This window comes from Sinohyriopsis cumingii, chromosome 15 (assembly GCF_028554795.1).
Source record: "Sinohyriopsis cumingii isolate HCF-2022 chromosome 15, ASM2855479v2, whole genome shotgun sequence".
In the NCBI taxonomy this organism is placed as follows: Eukaryota; Metazoa; Mollusca; class Bivalvia; order Unionida; family Unionidae; genus Sinohyriopsis; species Sinohyriopsis cumingii.
In genome coordinates this window covers 104,942,497-104,966,282 of record NC_142975.1, presented here as the reverse complement: position 1 = coordinate 104,966,282, position 23,786 = coordinate 104,942,497, and the positions used below count along the sequence as shown (strand labels likewise).

The window sequence follows — 23,786 nt, the reverse complement described above, 5'->3', positions numbered from 1 at the left end:
CATTAGTACCATGGCAAAAGACCCTTGACAGATACTTTGTACCTACTTTTAGCACATTGGTACCATGTTAAAAGACCCTTGACAGATACTTTGTACCTGCTTTTAGCACATTGGTACCATGGCAAAAGACCCTTGACAGATACTTTGTACCTGCTTTTAGCACATTGGGACCATGTTAAAAGACCCTTGACAGATAATTTGTCCCTGCTTTTAGCACATTGGTACCATGTTAAAAGACCCTTGACAGATACTTTGTACCTGCTTTTAGCACATTGGTACAGTGGTAAAAGACACTTGACAGATACTTTGTGCCTGCTTTTAGCACATTGGTACCATGGCAAAAGACCCTTGACAGATACTTTGTACCTGCTTTTATTTTAGCACATTAGTGCCATGGCAAAAGACCCTTGACAGATACTTTGTCCTTGCTTTTAGCACATTGGTACCATGTTAAAAGACCCTTGACAGATACTTTGTTCCTGCTTTTAGCACATTGGTACCATGTTAAAAGACCCTTGACAGATACTTTGTTCCTGCTTTTAGCACATTAGTACCATGTTAAAAGACCCTTGACAGATACTTTGTCCTTGCTTTTAGCACATTGGTGCCATGTTAAAAGACCCTTGACAGATACTTTGTTCCTGCTTTTAGCACATTGGTACCATGTTAAAAGACCCTTGACAGATACTTTGTTCCTGCTTTTAGCACATTAGTACCATGTTAAAAGACCCTTGACAGATACTTTGTCCTTGCTTTTAGCACATTGGTGCCATGTTAAAAGACCCTTGACAGATACTTTGTTCCTGCTTTTAGCACATTGGTACCACTATAAAAGACCTTTGACAGATACTTTGTCCCTGCTTTTAGCACATTGATACAATGGTGCAGTACCCTTGACAGATACTTTGTACCAACTTTTAGCACATTGGTATCATGGTAAAAGACCCTTGACAAATACTTTGTACATGCTTAGCTGTTCATGTTTTATGAATGTGCAACTTAAAGTTCTGTTTGTTTTGTTTCAAACATAACCAATTTTCCAAGGTCAGTCTTTTTTAAGACTGCTATCTGTGCATTTAGTGTATTTGCCTTCCTACAATAATAAGCAAATCAGTTGCAAAGTGCTTTGAGGTAGTGATATATTAAAATTACTTTCTAGTGGCATTACATTTATAGCTGAACAGAGGTTATGTTCCCTCCACTCACCCCATTGTATACATATACAGTTAGAATGCCTTTCGATCTACTAAAGTCGTGAAGATAAACAGAGAAAGGCCTACAAATCATCTTGAACGAAGATATCTACATAAGGAGTGAGTTGAAAGCCAGATTTAATACCTTAGATGTTAAAATAAATCTCAGAGCTGACTATCTAACTGCTACTGGAATTCAGCTAAATGCAATGTCTTGATAAAATGCATCAGACTCTGTATAGGTTACTGTGCTCATATGGGCACTGAAGTACAAAAATATAAGCAATGACCTTTGACTTGACAACAAGATCATTTATGACTGGTTTTCAAACCTTTTCTTTACAAAATACCAGTAGTTTTGTGGTTAAATTAAAACCATTGTTATTTAGAAACAATTACATATTGGTGGAAGTGTTTTGGTGAATACACTCATATCAATAACCGTCTTGTGTTCTAGAATAGTCATACCAACAATGATTTCAATATGTCCACTGTAGTACTATAAATTGTTAGGTTTTTAGGCTCTAATAAACTGGAACAAGAAAAGAGTAAAGACAACAAGCTTTGTAAAATTTAACAAATAATTTATTTCCCTAGAAAACAAGGTAAAAAAGGAAAAAAGAACTTACGGTTTTAAGAATCAAATCCAAAAATAATTCAAGAATTAAACATTAGAAGTCCTAGTAATAATTTTCTTTAATGAATTAGAATTTGAGTCCTGATGAAAATCCAAAATGTAAGGTGATGTATGTTATAGCCAGTGTATTACTGATCTGTCTACATTTCTTTGTTGTACCACGAAAAATAATATTCTGGTGATTGAATTCTGAATAAAAGTGCATTAAATGTTTTTGTCTAAAATTTCTGAATGAGCACTTAAATATTCTCCGGGGATATAATTAATCTCTAGAAACCATATAATTTAAAAAAAATTAAAATGTAACTCCAACTGGTCACAACAGATAAAACCCACCTTGATATCTGTGTTTAGAAGCCCAACTGAGGTTATTTCTTAAAACATTGGTATTAAACCTGACTACTGCGCAATTCTTGTAAAACCAGAATTTTGAAATAGAGGCTATTGCATGTGAAGACTAGTGTACATCTAGTACAGCCTCGATTCCACCCAAAAATCACACATTAAGAATAAATAAAAAAAAAGTTGTTTACTCGAACTGTTGCTAAGTTTGAATCAAGGTCAGGAACTATGTCAGCATTAAGATACAAAGTTCTGTTTTTAGTGTGTTTACAAGAAAACAGTCGGGGCAAACTAATTTCTGGAAAATGTCAAATTCCAGTAAACAAATTACATTATTATAACATGTAATGGAATTAAAAAAGTAATTTTAAAACTAACAAATAAACAATTGAATTAAATCAATATACATAACAAAATGTTTAGATTAGGACAATATCATTCAGAGTCATCTTCATATTGCTATAGTATTTGAGTGAAAAATCCATATTGATATGATCATCCATTTACAAGGAGTCACTATATACAGAATTTCTAGATGACATTGAAGTCAGTCACACTGGGTTTGGATCATCCTCAGTTTAACATAATACCAGCAATACATTGGCAAAATAAAATATTTTAGTAAACTGTGATTTGGTTTCAGTATATTTTGAGAATATTGGCATTCAGTTGCCCTTGTAAGACAATCTTAAACAAATTTATGCTTATATTTTTCATCAACTAAACATCCATATTTGCCATTGTTTGTTTATGTAAGGTTTAGAGCATTAAACTACTTTTCTGGATTTGTTTATATCCAGAAAGATGCCAGCTGTAAATGAGTTTATTTTATTTGAATTTGAGTTATACAATATGTATGATGTTATTTGGAAAGTCCTGTGTAATGCCATCAATCAGATTTTCAAAGTTCAGAAATACATGTCATTTACATTTACTGCACTGCAATAATTTAAGATTCAAGACTAAGGAATAAAATATATGTAAGATTCAAAATGCATCTTTTCTCATTCAGAACACCTGCATACACTCTGTGAAATTCTCAAAAGACATGCTGTTTCTCTCAGTGACATGCCTTATTTTTTCTCAGGATGTGCCCTCTTTTCATATTCTGGTAGCTGTGGCCAAAATGTACAATAGTTTAAAGGTTAGTCTTAAGTAAACAGACTAGAAAGCCAGTGTGATTAATTAACAATTAATCCTTATATCTTGTGAGAAGGACTGGCCCTTTGACATGTAAGCAACAGCAATTTGTTGGCATATTAATGATACCCTAAATATGCGGTCTCAAGCAACTATTTTCCCCACATTTTATACCCCACCTTATTTCCCTATTGTCAACTCGTAAGGCATTTAACATTGTTTATTAAATAACATATGTAAGGGTATTCTGAATCAGCTTTTAAGGGCACATATTTTGATATTGTGATATTTTTTAAAATTCCTTTCAATTTAATTGTGGTCATTAATGTATGTATATTCGGTATAGTAAAGCCAAGTAGTTTACCCATGTAAAATTATTTTGTGGGAATGGAGATGCTACAGCATTCACGCTGATCATTCATCGACTGAAAATAACTGCTTACAATTTTATTTATGTGGTCTTTTTTGTTGCGTTTTTTTTGTTTGTTTGTAAATTGTGGGAAGAAAAAAATTCCATAAATTTACTTGAATATTTTTAAACTTAAAATTATATTTACTGAAGAATTATTTCATCAAAACATATTCCAAAGTCGAAAGATAGAATATGGCTTATGTGGATTGCGCATATATATATATATATATATATATATATATATATATATATATATATATATATATATATATATATATATATATCTATATATATATATATATATATATCACTATTTATCACTGAGTACACTTTGTCCATAGTGTATGTAGTTTCATACATTTTATATTATAACAAGTTAAAATAATCCTTGATGTGATTCTGATTGGTCCAAATAAGACCATGAAATTAATGTGTAGTATTCTCATTACTGATATGGTTGTGATTGTGGAATAACTTTTTTTTTTTACCCAGCCTTCAGGAATTCTTTGTTTTGATTGAAAATTTTTGGCCATCATTTTTTTATATTCAACTCACAAAAGGGATTGGGGTAATTTGGTCTCGTCTATTTCAATGTTGCCAATTTACCCCCGCATAGATTTGTTATGTATAACATAACATGAAAAATGGCAAAACCCTCAAGACAAGAACAATAACAACAAGACTACGGGTATTGCTCAGATGATAGCGAGGGTGGGGGTAGGGATGGAGGGGCTATATATAGTAGCATTTAATCCACCCTATATACAAGCTTGGTTTAAATGTGAACTTACTGAAGTAAATAAACTCAACTTTGTTCACAGAAGAATGTGGACATAAACCGGTCTCCCCAACTGACAGAACTTTATCCGAGCACAGCATATTTATGCAGTAAATATGTGATGCAAGTCCGACTCAGAAAGAAATTTGTATAATTTGAATATATATACAGTTTATCTTATATATACTTTCTCATTTGTCATTATTCCTCAAACATCCTCTTTAGTGACATATGTTTATATAATTGAAGACAGATTTTATTCCCATCCCTATGTATACATATTCAGTTAGCCATGTATAATTTATAATACATTTTGATGAAGGCTAGATGTAACTGGCCATAATAAATAGAGAAAGCCATCAAATAGTTTGAAAGAATCTCTCAAAGTTAGTGATGTTGTACTGACCAAACTAAACACAAAGAAACCATGACATATCCCATTTTATCCTTTTTTTTAAAAATTCTTTCTAACTGCAGGATGTTGGGTCATCATTTATATTTTTGGGAATTTCTTCATCAAATATACACTACTTGAACAGTTCCAGTCAGTTTCTTCACCAAACTGCTGTTGCACTGTGGTCATTTGGAATCCCAGGCATTTATTTAAACAGACATTAACAAATACCTTGACATTTATCTTGAAGTAGTCTAGAATTTGTCTATAAGCTTTTAAGTGTATTATTTAATAATTCTTTGCAGGTCATTTTGTTGTGGTTTTTCCAATGTTTAACAGGTTCAAACTGCATTAGTGTATTGTATATTTATGTGCACAAGCATTATTACTTTTCTCATTTTGTTAACTTTTCATTAGGGAAGTTATGGAGTTGGTGGGTTCAACTTTGATGACAAGGGAATACTAATGAAGTTGTAGGGAGATAGGACTGTTGTTGTTCTTGTTTTGTTGTTTTGTGGGGTTTAACGCAATTTGTCAGCACAAGATAGGCTATATATGGCGGCTAGTATAAATGGTGGAGGAAGAACGGTAAGAAAGTAAGTTTTCTTCATAATTACTGTAAATTCTTGTTATACCCTTTCCTTTTTCCATCCTACCCTACATTTTCTCTTATTGATATATAGAACTATTACATGAAGGTTATATACATTATTTTAAAATAGGTTTTCACATTTGTGCCGGGAGAGTCCCACGCATGCATATCCTAAGTAAACTATTAACATTACATTTCCCGTTGTTCCTATAATGCCTAAACTAAAAAGCCTGACCTTAAGTTTCCCTATAACCACCCATCATGTTAATCCTATTGACATTTATAACATTACATTTCCCTTTGGAGGCCAGACAGTCCCCTAATGCTATACTTATGGGGACAGTTTCAACATTACATTTACCACTCAATGACAGAGAGTCTTATATGAACATTCCCCATAGATTTAATGCTAATTAATGTTAATTTTCTGTATAAAGCTAAAGTATGCCAATGGATAGGCCTTGATGGAATGCTTCAAGTGAGTTGGTAATTCCAGATGGACCTTATTTACAAACTTAGTGTGTTCCTGAAGCAAACTTGTAACCCACATCCTAGGCATTTTTAATGTCTCAGGTTATGTGACATTGGTATAAAATTACATGGGAAACAACAATTTTCATTCTCCTTTAAGTTCAGTCTTTAGAATTATTTATTGTTGTGTTCAGATATAATTTCTGAGAAATCATTTACTTATTCAATGTAGTACAAAGTGCTTGTTGACTTTTTTGGACAAAAAACTACTTTGGAATTATCGTCAATTCGTTCATTAGTTATTCTATTCTACTGGTACATAAGCACATTCAAGACTAGGAATTCATTTGAAACATTCTAAAGTTTTCTATTTGTGATAGAATATTTAGGAGTATCTGAGATTTTAAAACCATCAAACACATGCAGATTTTAAAAATATTCTTGTTTGTGCTCCTCCTCAACAAAAAGACCAAGACAAGCAATTTTCTTCGTTCACCCTGTATATCCCTTGCCATATGAACCACACAATTTCAAATACAAATTTAAAGAAAATGCCTTTTTTCACCACTTTTTGAACAGATTTAAAATATGATGTGTTAGCATTATTATTCGTTGTTTTTCCATTTTAATAATTATAAAAACTTTAAAATATCTTCTGAAGACCAGCAGTTGGTCTCCAGCTGACAATAAAACATACAGCAAAATAAAACTGTTGTTATAAAAGTATTTATTGAAGAAGGGGATTATATTACAGTGTTATGAATTGTACTCTACTTGTAATTTAAAGACATGTATAAATATATTTATGCATAAATATATATTTTTTTATTTTAATAGTGAGAACAGAATTCTTTTCAGTCAGAAATTTCATCCTACCCAAAAGAATACGACATGGCAAAAAGTTATGTATATATAATAATTTGTAATGATTTTAAGGACTGCAAGCTGTCTAGAGCTAAATGTTATTCCTGTGTACAACTCCAACCAAATTGTAAATCAGCTGTTCAGCTGTTCATTGAAGCATAATAGGAAGCGTAATTATATGTATATATTATTTTGCCTTCACTGATTTAAGTTTGTTCCTCTTATGGTATTTCTTTCTTTCCACTGTTCTCTTGCATGTCATTGACCCAAGATTAAAATTGGCTTAAAAATACCTCTTACGGAAATTTGTTTTTAATTACTTCTATTTTATCTAATTACTTAAATTGTCTCTTGTTTATAATTTTACTAGGTCCCAATGCTGGTAGTACACATTTTTTAGTCAATGCCATTCGTGTGAGAAAGAAAGATAGAGAAGCACTAAAAATGGCCATATCGAGAAAGCAGCTCCATTTTTAAATCAAAATATAAATGAGCAGTTGGATTGTGGGCCTCAGCACTGGTAGAAAATTCTCCATATCCTTGAGTAAACAGCTCACTTTAAAAGGTCTTGATGACCCTGGACTATTTGTTTGTGCTTGTATGCATTTGGCTGGGTACAATCTTGCATGAATGTGAATGAATTCCATACTAATACGAATGTAAAATATTTTGGACATTTTCACACCTGTCCATAAGTTTTGCCCAATTTCCTGGTTAATTGTTTCTCAAAACCATGAAAGTGGTGTAAATCTTTTTAAGGTTTAGTTCTATACTCACATCATTATAAGAAGACAAATGTTACCGGTATCAACTTGAAATTCAATGCCATATGAACTTGTCTAATTGAAGTAGAAAGATTCAGGTATACAAGTTTCCTAAAGAGAAATGGTGTATATCTTGATAATATAAAGGACCATCCTTAATCTCCAGGTCAATTAAATTGAATTATAAAAACTTTGGGAAATAAATACAATAATATTACATGATTTTGTTCAAAAACTAAATTTAAAAATTATTTTTGCCAGCAAATATACTTGAGTTTAAGGGATAAATTCCATGTATTTAGAAGAATCAAAATGAGATAATTGTTATGCAACAGTACTGATATTGATGTAAGATCATAGGTAGGGGTAGAATAATACATTTGTATTAATCTTTTTGTTTTCATTCATTCATTCTGTAGACCCATTTGACACATAAGAAACTGGTGTATGTTCACTCATCATTTTGAAATAAATGTATCAAAATTGACATCTTTGGTTGGTAAAGTAATAAAATTGTGCAATATATGCTGAACAAGTGTCTGACAAACCATCAAGTTTTACAGATTTTATCACTGACTTTTATACAAACTGCATGCAACTACACAGTATAGGATAATATATATTATCAGCAATGTGTATGATAGGAGCCTCTTAACCAACATATACAAAATAAATGAATATAGGTAATACAAGAGAGAAGACAATTATGGGCAATTTAACAACATATATTATATCTATTTAAGTTTTATCTAGATCCAATTATGGGTCAAAATTAAATGTTACCATATAAATTAAATAACAATTAGAATTAGGTAGATCTAACACAAATATCATAGAGACTATGCTGATTGATGTTCATCCAGCAATTGTGTCAGGCTATTTTATCACTGAATTTTCATATTCTGGTTCAGAATCTGAAAACAAGAGGAAACCAATATAACTACAGAATCATATTACTAAACTTCAATAAACATCAGTGTATGTACTTGAGCAAATAATTTATGATAAGAAGACAAGTGTTTGTAGGAAAACAATGAATAAATGTTACCAAAAAAAGCAGCTATGTTTTGATAATAATTATTACTAAATAATAATAAATAGTGCTAAACCTCATAAAAATATAAGAGGCATACAAATGCACAGACATGATTTTGGTCTTCCATAGAAAAAACTGAAAATATTTTAAGGGGGGTTTGGGGGTCTTCCCCCAATGGGGCCTCAAGGGGCAGCACCCCTGATTTGGGGGTCCAGGTGGCCAAAGGCCCCCTGCCAAAAACACATTTAACACTCATAAAAAATTGCTTCTGGTACAACTTATGATCATAAAATAAACCAAAATAATCATTTGAAAAACTAATAAACTTGTCAAATAATTAAAAACTTGACTTAAATAATTTCACAATATTTACAGTCACATGAATTTGTTCTCCAATACTATTGATGCTGAATTTATTTGATGTGCATGTCAGTGTTCACACCATAATTAAGTCACAACAATTTCTCAGTTTTTGCAGAAAATATATTATACTTCTCTCTTTTCATAACAAATCTGTAAAATAAACACCCAAGTAAATCAACTATATACAAATAATCCCATACATTCGCTTGTCTTTTTCTCCATTGGACACAACCTGTTGATATGCCAGTCGAGCTGTTTTTGCAGCTTTGGCAAAGATTTGTTTTAGCCTACCTTTTTGTCACCACTGACTTTTTTGGCTCAATGCGCAATTGTTTATTTTACTTCTCAATGAGAGCCTTTTCCCTTTTATGCTGTTGCTTGTATTGGCGACAAGCAGTGCAAATATTCTGAAAAGGGGCTACATCTGTTCTCTCATGCATGAAATCTTTATTCTCATAGTAATTAAATGCACTTTTTCCAGATGCCTTCTGAGCTTCAAATTTTCCATATGCAGCTTCTTTTGTAGTGCTGTTCCAAACTCTTCCACCGGTGATTACTGTAATTCCCATCTTTATTGCAGAGGCCACAAAATGCCAGTCCTCTAGCATTCAGTTTTCTTATAAACTGACCAACTAAATTTCCATCAACTTTTCTCTCCAGCCATTCCCATTTCCATACGTTTTTTAAACCTTTATCTAAACTTTTCGTGTTATGGTCTCTCTCAACAAGTCCATGTGTTGCAAGCATGCTTCTTCTTTCCATTGCCATCAGTTTCCATTACAAGATACATTGGATGAATTTAAACCTTTGACCAATCAGAATACTCTTTACAAGAGTCGTATGCTAACTAATATATGGAATGAATAATTTACAAGGTTGTTGTGGAATGGAAGCGAATAGACAATTTAAAAAAAAAAACAGATTGGAGATGATACAAACAAAGGACTATATCAAGAAAAATCTGATTCATGTCAGGAAAAAAGGGGATTTCCACTTTAAAACATGGCAAAATCATGTCTGAATACATTGTCATTATACTTAATTCTGAAGATATATTAGCATTCAATATTAATTTGCTAGTGTTTTTGTGTGGTTTAATGCCATTTTTCAGCATTTGATAGGCCATACATGGCGGCCAGTATAACTTGTGGAGGAACCCAGGGAAACCCCAGAAAGAAACACTGACCCATGGGGAGTTACTGGCAAGCATTCTCATGTACCCACATTGGTCAAGCCCAAGAATAGAACCCACACAGAGGTTATATGGCAGTGATCCATAACTGAGTTCCTTAGACCACTCAGCCACCCCGGGGACCACAATTTGCCCCTGTGTAAATTAATTGAGCAATTTCTATTTAACACTGGTCCAGCAAGTTGCTATTTTGATAACAAATAGGAATTAGACATTGATGATTGCTAAATTGAGCTTTAGAAACCCCTAAGGTATGAATCTGACATTGATGTTATATTAAGCATTATAAACCCCTAAGGTATGAATTTGACATTGATGTTATATTAAGCATTATAAACCCCTAAGGTATGAATCTGAGATTGATGTTATATTAAGCATTATAAACCCCTAAGGTATGAATTTGACATTGATGTTATAGTAAGCATCATAAAGCACTAAGGTATGAATTTGACATTGATGTTATAGTAAGCATCATAAAGCACTAAATATAAATCTGACAATGTAGGTGACAATAATATAGGCTTTAGGAACCATTACCTTTAGTTTTCTCAGAGTATGGAAATTGAACTGCCAAAAATGTCACACTCAACAAGGAAATGTACCATGGTGATGGAACTAAAAATTCATCTAACATTGTTCGTAGGTATGCAGTGGTGACATGATTGTTTCTTGATATTTCTGATTTAAATAACCTGGTATACATGAACATACATGTAGTTACCACATATAAATTTAGTGAAACAGATCAACACAAAATTGTACTCTGCCATACAATTCAGTTGGTCAGCCCAAATGAAATGAATATTAGATCAACTTCCATGAAATGTTTAACTTAAAGGGAAACAGAAAACTATATAGTAGGACAGACTGACAAAGAATGACCAATATGTAGATAATTAGAGAATGCATGTCATCTGTGAGTTACTATATACCTTAGGTCTACAGGAGGCAATCAGAAAACAGATTACATAATTATATGAATATAACCTATGTAATTTTTATTTCTGTAGTAGTACAGTTAAAATAAATTAAATACATTTCGAATGAAGGTACCTTTGGATGTTTTGGAAATCTTCAGTGAGCTATACATCTGGATGTCATTGTTTGTATATGGGTGCAATTTTTCATAGGAATCATTTTCTAGAGACCTTAAATTAGAAATTAAAATAATTGTTAGATATATAAACACTGCTGAAAATGAATGTTTAAAAAGAAATACTCAAATATCTATTTGTATAAAATGTTCACTACTTGTACATAAATTTTGTTAAAAATAGGTTCAGCAACTGATTGCGTCTTTCATGTCAGTGATTATACTCCAGTAACCTATGCATATGTCTAGGTTTAAAGACAATGTTAAATAAAGTTAAATTAAACTGCTTAATTGATTTCTTGATTGGAAATTTGATTTCCTTTATTTGTCAATAATGCACTTGTAGATAAACATTATATACATGTAAAAATCAATTATCATGATTCATTCAATGCTGACATCATGTGACTGTACCTTATATTGGTAAAAATCAATTATCATGATTCAGTCAATATTGACATCATGTGCCTGTACCTTATATTGGGATTTCTATTCTCTTCCAATGTGATATCTGGGGAAAAATGAAAAGTGCAAAATACAGCATCATAAAATAATTAAAACACTACATTGTATCACAGTTTGATATTTCAGTGTATTGAAACTACAAGTTAAAATTTGGAAATGAGAAGTAAAAGACAATAGTTTAATTGCATGAACCTTCATTTACACAGAGCACATTGTCATGCCCATTCTAACCTTCATTTACATAGAACACATTGGCATAACCATTCCATCCTTCATTTACATAGAACACATTATCATGCCCATTCTAACCTGCATTTGCATAGAGCACACTGTCATGCCCATTCTAACCTGCATTGACATAGAACACACTGTCATGCCCATTCTAACCTGCATTGACATAGAACACATTGTCATCCTTCATTTACATAGAACACAGTGTCATGCCATTCCAGACTTCACTTACATAGAACACATTGTCATGCCCATTCCAACCTTCATTTACACAGAACACATTGTCATGCCCATTCCAACCTTCATTTACATAGAACACATTGTCATGCCCAGTCCAACCTTCATTTACATAGAACACATTGTCATGCCCATTCCAACCTTCATTTACATTTTACATAGAACAACACTGTCATGCCCATTCCTACCTTCATTTACATAGAACACATTGTCATGCCCAATCCAACATTCATTTACATAGAACATGTTGTCATGCCCATTCCAACCTTCATTTACACAGAACACATTGTCATGCCCATTCCAGCCTTCATTTACATAGAACACAGTGTCATGCCATTTCAACCTTCATTTACATAGAACACACTGTCATGCCCATTCCTACCTTCATTTACATAGAACACATTGTCATACCCAATCCAACATTCATTTACATAGAACACATTGTCATGCCCAATCCAACATTCATTTACATAGAACATGTTGTCATGCCCATTCCAACCTTCATTCACATAGAACACATTGTCATGCCCAGTCCAACCTTCATTTACATAGAACACATTGCCATGCCCATTCTAACCTTCATTTACATAGAACACATTGTCATGCCCATTCCAACCTTCATTTACATATAACACATTATCATGCCCATTCCAACCTTCATTTACATATAACACATTGTCATACCCATTCCAACCTTCATTTACATAGAACACATTGTCATGCCCATTCCAACCTTCATTTACATAGAACACACTGTCATGCCCATTCCAACCTTCATTTACGTAGAACACATTGTCATGCCCATTCCAACCTTCATTTACATAGAACACATTGTCATGCCCATTCTAAACTTCATTTACATATAACACATTGTCATGCCCATTCCAACCTTCATTTACATAGAACACATTGTCATGCTCATTCCAACCTTCATTTACATAGAACACATTGTCATGCCCATTCCAACCTTCATTTATGTAGAACACATTGTCATGCCCATTCTAACCTTCATTTACATAGAACACATTGTCATGCCTGTTCCAACCTTCATTTACATAGAACACATTGTCATGCCAATTCCATCCTTCATTTACGTAGAACACATTAGCATGCCCATTCTAACCTTCATTTACGTAGAACACACTGTCATGCCCATTCCAACCTTCATTTACTTAGAACACATTGTCATGCCCATTCCAACCTTCATTTACATATAACACATTGTCATACCCATTCCAACCTTCATTTACATAGAACACATTGTCATGCCCATTCCAACTGAGTAATGACAATGTTAAACAGATAATGCTTACTAAACACATTTCAGCTGTATGTAATAGATACAAATCAATCTGCCTATAGATTTTATGAAAGCACAACCTGCAAGATTTTTAATAAATAAATTTTACTTAATCAAAGTTGCAAAAATGAAATGGAATGAATCACTGACAATTTAAACTATTTAGTGATGAAAGTCCATTAATTCTTTTTAACATACAAGTTATATTTCTACTTGATGTTTTCTAAAAGTTATACAAAATAGTGTTAAAATTTTAATAGGTCACTACTTTTAAAACATTTTTATCATATCTGAAACCAGACAGTCAATAACTGAAAATAAATAAATTAATTGCATTTTCCTTGCAATAAATTTTGAAATATGATGCAACTAAACATATGAATAATCTGTATCTTTCCATAAAGAAACAAATTACCAGATCTGTTTACCAATTTCCACTTGAAGCATGTTACATGTGCTGCTAGTGATATGACTGATATAAACTCAAACAAAATCAATACACTGGCTTATAAATTAATCGACCTTGAAGCACAACAGAGAGGGAACACTCTGATATTTTGGAGGTTACCAGATGTCACCAATGAGGATTGTTTGGACACAGTGCATAACATTTCAACGACAAATTAGAAATTGACCATGATGTTATATGAATACATAGAGCTCACCACATTTGAAAACTTCAGGGATGTATGAACAATGATGGCAACAAAATTACTAACAGATAATCTGTTAATGTGAGACATAAAACAATGATGGCAGCCATGCATTATGAGCAGGATGTTGATTTAATATTATCAAGTGCTTGCAAACTGAAAGCCAGTGTACCGAATTTGGAATTAGTCACAATTATCTGCAGAGAAAAACAGATGATCAGAAATCATTGCTTTGCGAGCTAAAATTTCTGAAAACCATGTACTCACAATCAGAAGTTACCATTTAGTTCCCTGCAAACTTAACCAAGTATGGTACAATGGTCAAAGATGATTTTTCAAGTTGGCACCAAATTATCAGATGCAGCAGAGTGAGCAACACTAGCAACATGCTACTTTAGAAATGATGATGATGATGATGATGATGCTACTTTAGAGATAATGATGATGATGATGATGATGATGACAAAAAACAAGTTTTTTCAGCTAGGCCAGTTTCAGCCAAATATGTCCAATCTAAAGACAGCATTGTAGAAGGTGATGCTGACATGAAACAGATGAAACCACTAACTATCACATATACTGTAGAAAAGGGTCTTGAAACAATATTGTTGAAAGAACCTGTAAAAGTTAGAGACAAACCAACAGAGAAAAACCCTGCACATAAATCTTCCTCTATAAACTGGCAGAGAATTCAGACAGTGACCCAGACTGACATGCATAAGTTACCTTTTAGAGCATACTGAGTGTTTGGAGACAATTTCACATCAATCTGAAATAAACTCAAAATGCAGGAAATTTTCCATACTTCGCAATGATATATATTTTCTCTCTTGCAACTTTTGTACACTCCATGATGGTCATTGTGTTCTACCATACCAATGTTACATGTATGTACCCAAAACGTCACACATCATGTCTGAATGTTTATTCTTGCTTCAACTGTAAAATGTTGGCCTGTGATTTGCATCTCCATGTATTCCTGACATCGCCTCATAATATTGTAGCAGTTGTGATATTCTCATAGGTCACCTATGTGTGGCTGAGATTTACTTTATTAATAAATGTTTTGTTCTGTTCTGTTTCATTCTTACAGAATGCGTGAATTTACCCATGCTTACTGTTATTAGTGCTGGCCAGAGTGAGTACTGTCAGTAGTACTGGCCAGAGTGAGTACTGTCATTAGTGCTAGCCAGAGTGAGTACTGTCATTAGTACTGGCCAGAATGAGTGCTGTTATTAGTACTGACCAGACTGAGTACTGTCATTAATAATGGCCAGAGTGAGTACTGTCATTAGTACTGACCAGAATGAGTACTGTCATTAGTACTGACCAGAGTGAATACCATCATTTGTACTGGCCAGAGTAAGTACTGTCAGTAGTACTGGTCAGAGTAAGTACTGTCATTAGTACTGGCCAGAGTGAGTACTGTAATTAGTACTGGCCAGAGTGAGTATTGTCATTAGTACTGGCCAGAGTGAGTACTGTCATTAGTACTGGCCAGAGTGAGTATTGTCATTAGTACTGGCCAGAGTGAGTACTGTCATTAGTACTGGCCAGAGTGAGTACTGTCATTAGTACTGGCCAGAGTGAGTATTGTCATTAGTACTGACCAGAATGAGTACTGTCATTAGTACTGACCAGAGTGAATACCATCATTTGTACTGGCCAGAGTAAGTACTGTCAGTAGTACTGGTCAGAGTAAGTACTGTCATTAGTACTGGCCAGAGTGAGTACTGTAATTAGTACTGGCCAGAGTGAGTATTGTCATTAGTACTGGCCAGAGTGAGTACTGTCATTAGTACTGGCCAGAGTGAGTATTGTCATTAGTACTGGCCAGAGTGAGTACTGTCATTAGTACTGGCCAGAGTGAGTACTGTCATTAGTACTGGCCAGAGCGAGCATATGATTAATGTTATTATAAAAGTTCAATTCTTCTTAATGTATGTAATATCTAACTCTGACAAATACATACATTGTCAGAATGCACATGCAAAAATCACTTAAAGAAATCTTGATAAATATATTAGCGTGTAACAGTTTCCTGGTAAGATACGCCCCATGCTTGACAGAATATAGATTTTAATCACCTAATTTTGTTGGAAATGACTGACTTGCTACCTCAAAATTCACTGTTTACCTGAACGAACTAATAATCCAAATTGTAAAGTGCTTTCAGTTGTTCATGATTTTTTTTTCAAGGAACGAAATGATTTTACCATTTTTTTAAATTTATTTCTGTAAATGTTAACTTACAATATCAATGTTTATATTATTACATGTATCTTGTGTATATTTATATGCATCATGCATATTCAAATATTCACTCTTGGTCCTCTCTCTCATTCCTTCCCTGCCTCACACATAATATGCAAGGGGTGTTCAAGTAGGGGAAAGGCTGAACCTAATTTGGTAAACTTGTTGCCAGATCTTTTTCAAGACATGCATTATGTCCTTGTCTTTAATTTTTAGTCTTCCTCCACCTTTGTAATATTCACTGAATTAATAAAATGTATAACCCATAGTCATCACTTAAAGTAATCACCATTTCCATGACAATGGTACATGTGTAAATCATAGAATTAATAAAATGTATAACCCTAAGTCATCACTTAAAGTAATCACCATTTCCATGACAATGGTACCTGTCTACATCATAGAATTAATAAAATGTATAACCCATAGTCATCACTTAAAGTAATCACCATTTCCATGACAATGTTACCTGTGTACATCACAGAATTAATAAAATGTATAACCCATAGTCATCACTTATAGTAATCACCATTTCCATGACAATGTTACATGTGTAAATCATAGAATTAATAAAATGTATAACCCTAAGTCATCACTTAAAGTAATCACCATTTCCATGACAATGGTACCTGTCTACATCATAGAATTAATAAAATGTATAACCCATAGTCATCACTTAAAGTAATCACCATTTCCATGACAATGTTACCTGTGTACATCATAGAATTAATAAAATGTATAACCCTAAGTCATCACTTAAAGCAATCACCATTTCCATGACAATGCTACCTGTGTACATCATAGAATTAATAAAATGTATAACCCTAAGTCATCACTTAAAGTAATCACCATTTCCATGACAATGGTACCTGTGTAAATCATAGAATTAATAAAATGTATAACCCTAAGTCATCACTTAAAGTAATCACCATTTCCATGACAATGGTACCTGTGTAAATCATAGAATTAATAAAATGTATAACCCTAAGTCATCACTTAAAGTAATCACCATTTCCATGACAATGCTACCTGTGTACATCATAGAATTAATAAAATGTATAACCCTAAGTCATCACTTAAAGTAATCACCATTTCCATGACAATGGTACCTGTGTACATCATAGGTAAGACCTTCTCTTTCATGTCCACAGTTAATTCATTAGCAATACCTAGCAATAATTGCAATGAAAGATGAATTTTCTCCCTAAATGTCTACAAATATTTTAAAATTCTGATTGAAACAGCAGAGGCTTGAGTCTGGAAAAAGTGGAGTTTAGTCATGGACATAAAAAGAGTTAGCACCAGAACTATATGGCACAGGAAGCTATGCTTTCTAAAAAATATGACAATGAAAACATACCTATAAATATTCTTTCTGTCTATAAAGAATTGATGAACATAATTGTGAATTATTAAGATTTGTGGGCCATCTTATCAATTCATTAGCGATACCTAGCTGTAATTGCAATGAATAATGAATTTGGTCCCTAAATGTTTACAAATGCTTAAATGTCTGATTGAAACAGTGGAGGAAAGAGTCTGGAATAAATGGGGATTAGTCATGGATGTAAAAAGAGTTAGCACCAGAATTCTGTGGCACGGGACCCTCTATATATTTTAGAATTTTATGAGAATGAAAGCATAACTATAAATATACTTTCTGTATATAAAGAATTGATGAAAATAGCTGTGAATCATTAAGGTTTGTGAGCCATCTTATTAAGATATTATTTAAAATATGCAAGATGAGTCAACTATACAGACTTTAAAAAAAAATATGGCAATAATTAAACAGAAGTTAATTTACCATTAAGTTGTAGGTATTATTTACCATTAAGTTGTAGGTATTGCGTGGCTTCAGCTTTTGTGAAGTGGAGTCCCTCATATTCCTTTCCACTAACCACATCTTGTTTGACACAGCTGGCCACATCTTGTTTGACACAGCTGGCTTTTATCTGATTTCTTCTTGTGCTTGATATGCAACATAAGATTATGTTCTTATTAACTGTGTCTGTTAGAATAAGAATCAAACACATTATTCAAGATTCAACTAAAGTGTATCCACAAACTAACATTTTTAAGATACTGACCTGGTTTTGATGCTTTCATCTTTAACGCATAATCAATCCCTGAGTTGTGTTTTTGCTTCAGAATTATGTAGATAAGGTTCATAGTAGGTAGTTATTTCAATGTAAGAAAAGCAAATAAATATACCCCTTTATGAATGATAATATTAGCACCCTTACTTTTTTGTTCTTCTATTTGAATCGTTATAAGACCCATATCCTGTGTGGCATGAATTTGTATTACCAGCGTATGTAAATATAACATGCTGCATCAATATGTTAGATACACGTAGGTAGGTCCGGTATTATTTTTGTAATTTTACTCTAAATGAAAAATAAAAATTAGAATCTCTGAAACAGCAAAACATTAGAGTAAATTATGTTTTTCTGTGAATACATGATTATATTAACATTGTGGATATATTAAGCCTACTGCTTTTTGAATCCAGCATTGCTAAAAAGGATGAAAAGTTGTACTTTCCCATCTATTCTTTTTTTCTCATATAGATAAAGTGCAATAACTCAAACCTATTAATACTGCTTGCCATTACCAGGCGTTGTCAGTTCTTGAGTTGAGATATATGTGAACATAGATGCTCACATGGTGGGGTGCCTGGGGGGGTGTAAGTATTGTGATCAGGTAAACATTTCCAGGAAAACATATTTTGTTTTAAATATTTGTTTTCTCCTTCAAATATGTTCCCAGATCACATTAAAAATAGGATATTAGGTAACAGCAGGAAGGAATGCTGAGCATCCAATGTCTACCTCAGGTATCCTTCTAGGGAAATACGGCTGGAATCAACTATTGAATAATAATCTATTCTCCTGATAACCAAAATGGTCCAGGGCCACATGATTGTGACTTCTATCTGATTAAGATGAATCTAGTGAAATCTTCTTACTTACAAAATTTCATAAAGCTGATAGGCTGTGTTGTTGACTCTTACCTGGGATTAGCTGTCACAGGATCCACCAGATCCAGGGTTTATCTCTGTGAAGCTAAATCTTTGAGATAAAAACTTGAGAAGATTGACAATGCATGCCTTCAACCACTTCTATTATGTCTTGGACTAAAAGACTACATTCTAACCTATGAAATAAGTTGATTTGTGATTCCACCCCTGACCTAGGAATGATCATATGTCAGGCATAATCATGACTTGCTGATCTGAGAATGGGGGTCACTGACTACCAATGTCATCAGTAATGAAGCATAATAAGCTGGCCTACCTTAATCAAGTCCACTGCTGCAATGAATAATTTGAGGAGGTGCAATAACTTTCTCACTGAAATCTAAGTATTGATAGAAAGAGACTTGAACAGATCTATGATCATGTTATGCAATCATGGGGAAGCTGTGGCCAATTGACATTGATGAGAAATTTCATACCCAGGTGGGTAAAACACTGGAATGAACAAAGGTTCAATTGGCCACAGTTCATAAGAATGCCTATGTGATATAAAAGTGAAAGAAAATCCTCTTTTGGAGTAGAATCAGTCTTACCATATATGTTGGAGAATGTCATCCATGTATACTGCTATTACTGTAGATGAATTCAACATAGTGATGATACAATTAAAACCAATACTTGCAAAAGCCCCAGGATTTATTATGAAGTCAAATGGTAGGACTTTGAACTGATAAACCATGTCACCGTCAGCAAACTAAAGGAAAATTTTTGTGATGCTGAGTGGATAGGGACATAAAAGTATGCATCAGACTAATTGAGACTGATGGAATACTAATTCTTTATGTTGGAGAGATGAATGGCTCTCACCATCTCCATCTTGAACCTTCCTGGTGGGATGTATTGATTAAGCCAACTCAGCTTCAGTCTCAAATTCCTGTTTGCCTTCTGTAGGAGAAAAAACCTTTAATAAAATCTGAAAATTGTAGTTTTCTTTAGTTTCTTTCATTGCATGATATCCAACACCAGTCTGGCAATAATCTGGAGATGTAAAAAGGGCATTTTTAACTTGGTCTGACATTACTTGCATAAGATGGGGTGAAGAGGAAGGGGTTGGATAAATGATATCAACAGCCCTTCAAATATTACCTGGATCACCCAAGACCATTAGCTTCTTTACATATTTTATGTCATTTTGTATTTGTGTACCAGCAATAAAACATTAAAGGAGATCAGCAATTTTGTATTTGTGTAATATAATATCATGAAAGGCCATTAGCACTTACCTTTCTTCATTCTCCTTTGTTGCATCATTATCTGTAATTTTAGTGGATAATAATTTCAGTTATAATGAAACAAAAACAGTTGTCATATTGTTTTCTAACTTTGAACCAACAAATATCACTAGAAACAGAAATCCATTAACATAATCCTAGAAATATAGGTATTCAAACTCTGAAAGTTTATAGATGTGAACTTGATAACAATTAAGTCCAACATTTCATTCCCATATTTTATTACAGTTAACAATTTGTCTTGTTTACAATGTATATTGATAAATTGCAGAATAAGAGAATTACTGAGGGAATAAATTCAAGGTAGATAAAATACCTAGACCTAATAGTATTGTTAGTGCAACATACAGGTTATACTATACTACATGCTTTCAACACGCATGTTGTACATCATTTCAAAATGGAGTCATGTACAGCTGCATTATCCTAGGTTAGTTAAACTGTCAATTTACTTCAGTAGGCTCTAAATATGCATTTATTAAGACTATATGGTCTTAAACTATGTAACACAAAAAAACAAAACCAACAAGTTTAATAACATCAATAAATAATTTATTTCTCTAAGTTTCAAAATTACAGTATTATGAATTACATCGCAAATAATCCGAAATATTCAGTCACAAGTCGGAAAGTATAGAATATTCTGAATGAATTCCAATAGCCTTGATTGCCTTTTTCATTCAATAGGAGCAGCAGTAAGACAGTTTTGTAGATGAATCCTGTGACAACCACACTGGATATCAAGTGAGCACCATTTTACTTTTCATAATAAGTCTTTTCTAGATCTATATATATGACCTCCCATTCAGAAGAAGTAGCAATAACAACATTTAATATGGTCACTCTGGCGGTTACATTGATTGTCTACGTGGCATCATCTTTATTTAGAACCATTTAGAGACCAAGGAATAAATGTGTGTATAAAGTTTAATGGCAATCATCCACATCATCTTAGGATGAGTAATGATGTGTGCTTATGGTTAGAAGCAAGCCTAACGACAGGCCGTCCCATAAGTTCTTCTGGGTGATAACCAGGAGAGCTAATACAGGTTCCAAAAGACTAAGTGTGTCACCATCTTTAAATAACATCATCAATCAGTCACAACTGTCACAATAATCTGAAAGTGGCCCCCTACAACAAATGGTTCCTTGCTCTAAAGACCTATAATAATTTGCTTAAAGGTATATAGCGAAAATGAATGATTAAGGCTGGTAATGGCTGGATTGGTGTTAAAGGCATCTTGACAATACTTGTAGCATTAGTGATAATAGTAATCATTTTTATGAGATTAGTACACTTAGATGTACTGTCCTAAAACATAACATAATGGTCCTAATCTGAAGCTGATCATATTGACATATCACTATTTCTTGAACACATCTATCCTACTTTGGCAGATAGTAGTCATAGCTATTGATCTGGCATCAATGTATGTGTCCATCAAAATGTACATCTGTCCACACTCTAGATCAGTTAAATGTTCAAATGTTTAACTTTTCTAGTTCATAAACTAAATACAAGGTGGTATCTGAATGTACACTTTTCTGTACATATTCAGTAATCATTGTCATTCACAAAGTTTTTTATGTCATTTTCGACAAATCGTTGAATGCACTATATGATACAATTGCATGACTACAGATTTTCTTGTGGTAATTAATGTGCTTCTGTGATGCTTGAGTATATATTTCAGTCATTGTCTGACAGTATGCATAACAACCGACTTTGATCCACTGACTATTGTTTGAGATTCTATCCTTGTCTAAATGCAGTATAATGCAATATATAACACAATAATAATCCTGAAAGTTGTCTTAAAAGTATTGGTGGAATTGTTTGTAATACTTAGCATATATTATCATCAGCATATGAAAAGAAAAACTCTGCCTCGATGATTTATGTAAAAGTTGTTCGCTTCAGACACCCAGATGTTTATGATGGAGATAGTATTCATTTATATCATGGATGCTGAGTTGTTATGCCAAATCACAAAATATATTCAGAACTGACAAATAAGATGGGTCTGCACTTTTCAAGAAACTCAAGGCAGTTTTAATGTTCCAAATCATGTCAAACTTACCTTTACCTTTATGCCCTTGACTTCTTTTTATAAAAACGACAAGTGCAACAGCTACAGCCATAACCACTATCACTGCAGCAACGATACCTCCAGCAACAGCTGCAACTGGAAACTCATTGAAAGGGCTGGCAAACGTGTCTGAAAATATGATAATATTCAAATAAAAATTCAAATACTAAACTTTACTTATGTTCAATGTAGAGCATGGGCAGAGTCTACAGACTGGTAGGTCAATCATCAGATCCTGTTGGGAAAAAGGTTGCATTATTTTGTTTTAGAAATCATGCAAATGATGCAGAAGCTACAGTATTCTACCAAAAATCCTTTGACCACAACTAGGGTACCAAATCCCACTGAGAGCCATAGAACTGATGCAGTTAAGAAAATGTCCAATAAATATCTATGACAGTGGATGGGAGTGCCAAGGAGCTTCAGTAGTAATGACTTGCACAGTATTGGCAGAAAGCTTCAGTTGCTACTATAAGTATAGAGGAGTTCAAGGTGTCCAAAGCCAGGCAGGTAATGATGCTGAAACATAATACAGATGAGAAGGTGAGAAAAGCAGCAGTATAATCACAGGCAGGAGGATAGCAGGTGGCAGCAAAGGCAGTTTAAGTTGGTGTGGCAGAATCCAGGATGTTGATGCTATCATATTGCAATGTAGCTGCTACTAATTCTCATTATTAATGCTGTCATGACCAAGAACTTGCTCAGAGATTGCCGATGGTTGGATATCATCAGGAGAAATAAAAACATCAAGTGAGAAGCAGATAAAACTTGGTCAGCTTTGTGAGAAACATTGAGACAGATGCAAAAGACTGAAATAATACACATCTCAATAGTGGTGCAGGATTGGGAAATGCAGACAAATGTAAAAGGACAGGTTAAGTTCCCAAAGGACATATGTGATACCAACTTCAGTCCTGATATTGTACTGTGGCCATGAGACACAGAGTAGGTCATTTGAACTGGCTGTGTCATGGGAAACAAGAGTAGAAAACTGGTCAAGGATCAGCCACGTAT

General features: G+C 33.4%; 1 protein-coding gene across 6 annotated transcripts in view; it reads right to left on the bottom strand.

Annotated features, from left to right (window-relative positions):
• LOC149782417 (adhesion molecule nephrin-like) overlaps positions 1 to 23,786 on the bottom strand; it is a 506,160-nt gene that overhangs the window by 352,090 nt on the left and 130,284 nt on the right. For 2 of the 6 annotated variants that reach the window (XM_089933808.1, XM_089933810.1), the window contains exons 13-18: positions 22,764 to 22,901; positions 20,674 to 20,704; positions 18,242 to 18,381; positions 11,746 to 11,782; positions 11,232 to 11,326; positions 8,138 to 8,501 (exon numbers count right to left, since the gene is read on the bottom strand). The exons of 3 other annotated variants lie outside the window; for them this stretch is intronic. In XM_089933808.1, the coding sequence (XP_089789934.1) occupies positions 8,464 to 8,501; positions 11,232 to 11,326; positions 11,746 to 11,782; positions 18,242 to 18,381; positions 20,674 to 20,704; positions 22,764 to 22,901 (479 nt within the window). In that variant the 3' untranslated portion in view covers positions 8,138 to 8,463. Of the gene's footprint in view, positions 1 to 8,137; positions 8,502 to 11,231; positions 11,327 to 11,745; positions 11,783 to 18,241; positions 18,382 to 20,673; positions 20,705 to 22,763; positions 22,902 to 23,786 lie in introns of those variants that run through there. One more of the 6 variants, XM_089933809.1, reaches the window with a different exon arrangement.